The sequence below is a fragment of the Lytechinus pictus genome, chromosome 11 (genome assembly GCF_037042905.1).
Source record: "Lytechinus pictus isolate F3 Inbred chromosome 11, Lp3.0, whole genome shotgun sequence".
Lineage (NCBI taxonomy): Eukaryota > Metazoa > Echinodermata > Echinoidea > Temnopleuroida > Toxopneustidae > Lytechinus > Lytechinus pictus.
The window spans coordinates 31,966,535-31,975,077 of NC_087255.1; the positions used below are offsets into that span (position 1 = coordinate 31,966,535).

The window sequence follows — 8,543 nt, forward strand, 5'->3', positions numbered from 1 at the left end:
ATGAAATTAAGTTGATTCATTTTTTTTCTCCAAGAACTAAACAAATTGGATTGACAACTGATTTAGTGCATTACATATTCATTCCTGTTATTTCATTATAAAGAAGACAATTTTTCATATCATTCACACATCTATGAAAAAAATGAAACAACTACTTTACGTAATAACATAAGAAAAAGGAAAGTGGGGATGTGACATCATCAGCCCACCTAATTATGTATATAACTGTTTCACAGAATATTGCCAAACTTTAAAATTCAATAACTTTGTTATCAGATTTTAATGAAATTTTCATCATTTTGCTCTGTGAATTTTACTCCATTTATTTAGATACAAATATTTTCAGTTCGGAGCACCCCTTTAAATTCTGACTCCTCCAGTCGCTTCAGCGTTGATTTCGCTATTAAATCCTGGAAAATATTATTTGCAGATTTACACATAATAATGTGATGTTTATACACATTGACAAAGACACACCACCATTGTATTTCAATGTTCTCTTTTATTAAATTGGTACACTTTATATCAAGGGAAGAAGACAATATTATGAAACTTGTTATAAATCACGACTTTACCAGAGTCTATTGATAAAATGATTCTAAAAACCAAGCTAACAACTATTTCACTTGACTCATTGATTTGCTAAAACACCTAATACTTTAGTTGAATTGTTTGCACAATATCTTTGAACAAATTTGTAGACAGGGTCTTGGGGAAAGTCCAACCCACAAACAGTAAATTTCAAACAAAAAGTGAAAAAATCAAGCAAGCATGATGCTGAAAATTTCTTTGAAAAATTTCTTTTTTTCTAAATAATTATATGCACTTCACATTGGTGTGTAAAGAACTGATGGGTTGATTTATCCCTTTCTATTCAAATCATTTTTTTTTGGAGTGGAATTTCCCAAGAAACTAACTTGGGTATCAACATTCATCCACATACCAGGAAGGAGCTTCAATTTGTTCAATATTACAGTCAACTAGTGACCCGTTCTTTGGAAAAAGTGACTTTCTTATTACCCTAATCAAATAAGAATTGCACCAAGATGCTTATTATACAAAAAATTAAAACATCGGATTTCAATTTAAGCTGATTGGAATAACAGTCATTGACACATAGGAACCACCAGGGGTGTTTCACAAAGGTTTAAGTATGACTTAGAGTCGAACTAAACTGCCAACGCGCACATGATATGTAACAGGCAACCTGACTCTAAGTCACACTTAAATCTTTGTGGAAACCCCCCCCCCCCCCCCCAGTTGTCTGTAAATTCATGCACAACTTAGTTTTATTAAATGGCCTCATCCAACATCCCCCCCCCTTGAACAAAATACAATACTCATATTCATGATATTCTGAGCATAAATAAGTCAACAATACACAAAACAAACAACATGGTTTGATATCTTTTACAATTTGAATCAATGTAGTGTCTCTGAATTTCAAAACTGCATGATACTCTTACATTTCACTCCATAAGTTGGCTGTTACTGGGGCACTAATTTCTTATTTTCATATTCTTTCTCTTACCAGGACTTGTGATTCAACCACAGACTTAATCCTCTCAAGTCCACGACGTAGCCCAATGACAACAGAATTGTACATTTTTTCCTGACCCAAATTACCATCATTTTGTATTGAAAAAGTTTTTTGGTCGTCACTTTTTTCTATCAAGCCAGCACCCCTGTTAAAAAATCATTACCACTGCCCTGGTATCATTACAGTTTTATGCCCATCACATGTGTGTCATACCTATACATACATTTGTGCCCATTACAAATTACTCAAGGTCTCTCAATTGATATCATGCATACTCCCATCTACACAAACATGTACATCTATATACAACAACTGAAACAGGTGTCCCTGATTTTGTCTATATTACCACATCCAATTTACTGCCATGATTTTTTTTCTTCAAAATAGGTGAACTATATTGCTGAAAATCAATAAGCATACTCTAGTTCAAATAGCACCTCAAAGCACTTATTTGCATAAGCACAAGAACAGATAATGAGAAGTATTAAACCCAGACCTTTATCAAATTCATGACAACCATTAGTCCAATGCATTCACATATAAAAACTTTCAAGTCACCAAATTATAACTTACATGTTTAATACGCAATAAATATTTTTCATCACTGAACTATGTAGATGGAAATGAGAATCGCCCACATTTGATGCTGTACACTCCATCTGTAGCTCATGTATACCTTGTGAGTAAAAAAAAAAACCTGACACCTCAAAAATCCCCAATTTAAGGAAAAAATTTGTTCTCTCAAATAATTTGATACCATATTTATGTTGTATGTGTTAACCCCTGAATGATAAAGAGGTATTATTTGCAGTGATGTAAATGTTGATTTTCTCCAAAGTAAGGCATGACTGCAATGAATCAATCCAGAAGTCAATGATGTTATAATCCTACAAGGGCTGCATTAAAATCCATTTCAAAACACCTTTTCAATTTTTACTAAACTGTTTAGTATGAATGCTCAAGTCAATTTCATTGAAAACGGATTTGCAAATACGTTTACTAACTCATTTAGGATTATGATATCATTGGCGTCTAGATTCATTCATTGCAGCCATGCTTTACTTTGGCACAAATCAAAGTTTACATCGCTTCAAAGAATACCTACTGATTATCCAAGCTTGAAGACATACCACATAAATCAAAATATTTGGAGAAGATACTCTTTCCATCCATATATCATACTTATGCGTTCATGACATATTTTTCCCCTTAAATTGGGGATTTGTGAGGTGTCAAGTTTTTTCCGACTCACACGGTATAGTCCTGAAGAAGACATAATTGTTTAGTTGTGTGAAGAAACATTGAATGGCATGAAGCCCCACAAAAATAAACCTTTATAAAGGTTACACCCTTCAAGTGAGCACTTGTTACTGTCAATTGTAAAACACAAGGATGTGAATAACTAACTTGCTCTCTTAACTTTTACATACTTAACTACCGGTATGCTTATCCATGTGTCCAATAGTTGAAACATAAAGCTATAAACCTTTATAAAGGTTACACCCTTCAAGTGAGCACCTGTTACTGTCAATTGTAAAACACAAGGATGTGAATAACTAACTTGCTCTCTTAACTTTTACATACTTAACTACCGGTATGCTTATCCATGTGTCCAATAGTTGAAACATAAAGCTATAAACCTTTATAAAGGTTACACCCTTCAAGTGAGCACCTGTTACTGTCAATTGTAAAACACAAGGATGTGAATAACTAACTTGCTCTCTTAACTTTTACATACTTAACTACCGGTATGCTTATCCATGTGTCCAATAGTTGAAACATAAAGCTATCTTTATACCATAAGAAAATATAATAAAACAGTATAATGAAGTGAAATTGAAATGTTTCATGCAAGGTAATACATAGTTTTAGGGTTTTCTGTCAAGAAAGTGTACTGCTACAGTGGTGCTGATGAGATAGTGAACCCCACCAGAAACATATTCAAAGTGTTCAGGTTCTGCCATGTTTTAGATATTTTATATACTATGAATTCTCTCAAATTTCTAGTAAAATTATTTGTGAGAAGGCTGTAGGCTTTTTAAATTCATAATTCCTTTAAGCAAAATAGAGAAGAAGAAAAAAAACATATTCAAACAATAAATACAATAAATTCTCTAAAATCCCTAGTAAAATTATTTGTAGGCTTTTAAATTCATAATTCCTTTAAGCAAAATTGATTTTTAAAAAATCAAACAATAAATACAATAAATTCTTTAAAATTCCCAGAAAATTATTTGTAAGAAGGCTGTAGGCAATTAGAATTCATAATTCCTTTAAGCAATATAGAAGAAAATACCAACTCAAACCCTCTTTTCTTAAATTTTCATCTTGTTGAGAGTAACAATGTGACATCATCCCTACTGGACAGAATACATTGTGATATCATCCTTACTATACTGCAGCATTTTCACACAGTGACTGGGTTAACATGTTGTAATGCTGTGATCTTTCAAATAAGGGGTTTAATCTTTGTCTGAACAATTACCCCCAATACATATGAAAATGAAATGAAATGTTTCCTTTTCGAGCAATAAATAGAACTAAACATTAAGACAGGCTATACAAATTAAAGTTACGCCAATCCATGTCCTTATGCAGGAATGCCATTAGTGACTTTTCCATGATAATCCTCCCATTTCAGCATAGAACAACATGGGAAAGCCACTGTGAAGCAGAAACCCTAATAAGCATTTCTGATGCGGTGCCTTAGTGAACTAAACTTGAAAAAATTCACTTGTGGTATTTTATAATAAAAGGCTTTATTGCTTAGCTTAGGACTATTTCCTCCACTCGTCACAACTCTACATTTCTGCTTCCTCCAAGGTCATTGGCTGCAAGCTGCATTGCCGTAGTAACTGCATCAGAGAGAGGAAGAAGGGAAAAGGCGTTAAATCTGAAATTATCCTTTGGAATCTTGATTATTCATTCAAAAAAATAAATGCCAGAAAGATAGAGCTGCATTAAAGCAAGCCAGAATATTTAGGAAAAGGAAAATACAATTTCAATAATACATCAAATACAAAACAAAAATGAAAGGGATAAGAATAAAAGCTAAATATGACTCGTTATTGAAGTATCATGATCCTTAAAAAGCTAAAAATGGCTAGTTATTCAAGTATCATGACCGTTAAAAGAATTTTTTATTGTGTTTCAAGCATGTCTAAAGTTTAAGGCTTAAAAGGTTAATTATTTTGGAGTATGATCTGACATTCCAATCTTACAAATGTGTACCTGTGTAAATAAAATAATGTTTTTTTTCTGTTTGTTTTGGGGAAATATAATGTTTCATTTGAGAAGATTCAGCATCCCCAGTAAATAATTTTTATTTTTCTTTGACAAAATGCCTCATGTTACAAATCTAGTGATTGCATACACCAGAAAGCTAAAGCTAATTATATCTTCAAATTTAGGCCCATCCAATGTTCAAGAACTGTTTCATAATATCGAAGACATCAAAGTGAGTGTAAACCATGCAGCAACTCACCAACACATTTGGGTAAATATCAGAGTAATCTCTCTTAATATCCGAGTTAAATTTATTACATGAACCAGTCCACAAATAATGTTTTGCACAACCATACAGAGAAACACTACCCATGAAAATCTCTAACTAGTAGGTATGTGCATTGTACATACCCATATCTGCATTAGAGTAGAAATATTTGTATTTAGGATTTCCTTTTGTGTTGTATAGATCAGTTTGAACAGCGCCATCTGAGTTGAGAAAGAGAATACGGGGAATGTATCCACCATCAGGTTGAAATTCAGATCCTTCTGGTTCTTCATCATCCTAGGAAAGAGAAACCCGAAAGAGAATGTGACAGGTTTAATAAGTTGACAAAATGGACATTAGACAAATTTAAATTTAAATTTACTTCCGCAAATTGAGTATAAAAAAAACTACAAACAAACATCAATAAAATCCAACATAAAACAATTACAATAGATTGGATAAGACACCTTATCAAATGTCAAAGCCATGTCATTCCTGCAAGTAGCTTTTCATTATAAATCATCACAGTCACCAAAGACATAATAGCGACTGCAGGAAAGCTGCAAAGAAAGCATCCTCATTGTCGGATTCCATGGTATATTGTGCTACACACTGTACAACACTGTCTATAGCTTCTGCATTGGAGTGTAGTACCAGGTTGTCTGTGGATGCATGGAATCAGAAAAACCTCAGCCTCCAAGTTTTGAATAATGCCACCTTGCTTACCCTTAAACTTTTATTCAACTCCTTCATTTGTTTCCATATATGAATAACTTATTCAAGGAGTGAATTTCAAGAATAGAGAATTAAGAGCAATATCAATGTAACAGTCTACAGTACTACTGGAAGGTAATGTGTCTGTACAAATCTATAATATTAAGGGAATTTTGAAGTCACTAGGTTGACAAGATATGAATAACTAAGACATGTTTGTAGTAATAAAATGTAAACTTACCTCAACATTGACCATCACAAAGTTACTACTAAGTTTTAGAATTTCCTCACTGGCAGCAAACTTGGGTTTTAAGGCTGAATGGAAAAAAAATAAAATAAAGCAAGATATCATTAGACAGCTTTACAACTTTTTCCTCAACCATTTAAAAAATCTCTTCTACAGCTGTATTGTACCTCTCTTTTCATCTTGGTCAAGCCATGTCAAATGACTAAAAGACTAATGTTCATCAAAGAACAAAGTGCATGACATCTGTTTAAAAAGTCATTAGACCTACAAGCCATGGATGTATTAATTATCATTCCAGAGGTTTTCTCACCAACACGCAATATTGTTATCATGATAATGTATGTCCTATGTATTTTAGATTACCTGTATCAATGGACAAAAAGAGTGCATTATTGCTAAATAATTCAACTCCACGAGGCAATTATCCAACTCAAATGTACAAAATAGACAACACGCAATAAGCAACGCAATGCGAAATACTATATGGCGTCAAAAGGAGCTAAATGTGCATGTAAGTTTTTTGTTTCTCTTTTTTTCTTTTTAAACTGAATGTCTTGCTGTTTTCATGGCAAGTGGTTTGTATGTATTATAATAATATTAGGTTTCTTTTGTGGTTTATCAGATATTGCATCTATTACAATGAATATTGCATGATATGGCAGAGTTGGATGTATAAAAATATACCATATCAAGACCTACCAAGATATGGTTACAATTACTGCTTGCTACAACCACTTTCCTTTGAATAGATTAAAAAATAATACCATATTCACCTTTACATGCACCACACCAGGTCTTGTGAATAACCAACATCAATGGTTTGTTGCTGTAAAAAAAATATTAGAGAAACATATTTGATTGTACAATGTGCATACTGGGGATAAAATATCTGACATGCATGTTCAGTTGGGATATATTGAAGACTTCTTTTGATAGTGACACATCTAGGTGGGTTGGATACTGTAGGGTTTTTTTTAGCTCAAGATTCAAGAACACAGTAGATGTATTGAAAATGCCCATCAAATGACAAAGAACAGCTGAGAGGTCTTTGTTGGAATTTGGTGAACCGGAACAGCAGTTTTGTCATCACAGACCTAATTTCGATGCTGACAAAGAATTGCAAATATGTTGTTCATCAAGATTCCAGGATGAAAACGCTGTTTTGATTCACCAATTAACGACAAAGACTTCTTGGTTTTATTCATCATGAAGGACATTTTAATAACAAAATTTTCTAAGTTCTTTAATACCTTGTGTGATGTGGAGTGAAAACTCCTTAATACCATTTTAGGGCCGGCACAGGTTTGTGAACTTTGTGTACAATAGTAAGCCCCCTTGATTCCAGCTGAATCCACATATTTTTTATAGACATGTTTTAATTGCATTGTACGGGGGGGGGGGGGGGGTCCATTCCTCCCATTAAATTCAAAATTGAAACCAAAACTATTTATAAACAAACTTATTGATATTGTACATGTACATACAGATCTGAAACTATTATTTATTTCAGTATAATAAAACAAATCATCACTCTTTTAGTTATTGTCTCAAGTGGGTCAGAAAAAATTCTTTAGATTAGCTTGCCTTTTGTTTTGGGGCTATTTGCGTAGTCTGCAGGCACAAACCCTTGGTGTTTGCAATTCGTATAATGCACCGTCTGAAGTGATGAGACTAGATTCACTATGTACTTTGGCTAGTTCTACAGTACACAGACAGAGCCTTTGGCATCTAGTCTTCACTCTAGACATGTTATTGGTTTAAGTGTCAAACATTAGTCTGTGCTTGCAGACTACTATTTGCAATGGCTAGCAGAGTCTTTATTAAATTTTTTATATGATCAAACAAGCTATATCTAAGGAAAAGGGTGAAACTGAAACTTTTGAACAGCTCTGAAATTCACTGAAATTACACACATTCCACAGTCTAGTTAAAAATTGTTTTTTTTTTTAATCTACCTCTTCTTTTGTTATCAGAAATTTTTCATATATTTTGACCACTTTATTAGACAAGGGGTGTGAGTGACCACAAATGAAAAAAAGGTTGAAATTGCAAAAGCTTCTACACCTTTGTACAGACAGAGTACACAAACTTTGAAAATGAAATAGCACAAAATAGCTGAATATTAAAGCTAAAAAGATGAACTCTCACACCCCTGAATTAATGAAGACAGTGATGAGATGAACAGTACCTAGATATACTTCCTTCTACAATACCTGGCAGCACAATAATTGACTACGATGAATAGTGAACGCAAACTTACGTTTTTTGGGCCATCTCCTTTCCATCTTCAAAGTTAAGCCAATCATACTGTTCTCCAAAACCTAAAAACAAAAGAGAGAATTGTGTCAAAAAGAGCATGTTATGATCGGATCCTTTTTTTTTCTAAAGGGGAAGTCCAACCACCCCCCCCCCCAAAAAAAAAAAAGTTTATTTGAAGAAAAAGAGAAATCGATCTGGCAATCGATCCAAATGATAATGGATATGAAATAAGAAAGTTGTAATATTTTATTTTATCTTTTCACAAGGCAGTTAAATGCACAACAGTGATA

General features: G+C 33.2%; 1 protein-coding gene across 4 annotated transcripts; it reads right to left on the bottom strand.

Moving 5' to 3' along the window:
• Positions 1-482: 482 nt before the first annotated feature.
• LOC129271190 (thioredoxin domain-containing protein 12-like) lies at positions 483-8,315 on the bottom strand. Of its 4 annotated transcripts, none has more exons than XR_010295040.1 (6): positions 8,255-8,315; positions 6,768-6,820; positions 5,989-6,062; positions 5,177-5,330; positions 3,213-4,395; positions 483-3,058 (listed from the first exon to the last, which is right to left on the bottom strand). XR_010295040.1 is itself a non-coding variant. In XM_054908563.2 (5 exons), exons 1-5 carry the CDS (start codon positions 8,266-8,268, stop codon positions 4,334-4,336), a joined length of 357 nt encoding a protein of 118 aa, XP_054764538.1. In that variant the 5' UTR covers positions 8,269-8,315; the 3' UTR covers positions 483-4,333. The 4 variants fall into 4 exon arrangements, 1 of the variants encoding a protein (XP_054764538.1); XR_010295041.1 differs by having other exon boundaries at positions 483-2,237; positions 3,083-4,395; XR_010295039.1 differs by having other exon boundaries at positions 483-2,244; positions 2,795-4,395.
• Positions 8,316-8,543: the final 228 nt, after the last annotated feature.

Bases quoted from the DNA above. Each gene is read 5' to 3' on its own strand.
- LOC129271190 (XM_054908563.2), bottom strand. The intron at 6,063-6,767 runs GTGAATATGGTA...TTTTCCATTCAG, and splicing joins CTGGTGTGGTGCATGTAAAG to CCTTAAAACCCAAGTTTGCT. The intron at 4,396-5,176 runs GTATGTACAATG...TCTCTGATGCAG, and splicing joins CTACTCTAATGCAGATATGG to TTACTACGGCAATGCAGCTT.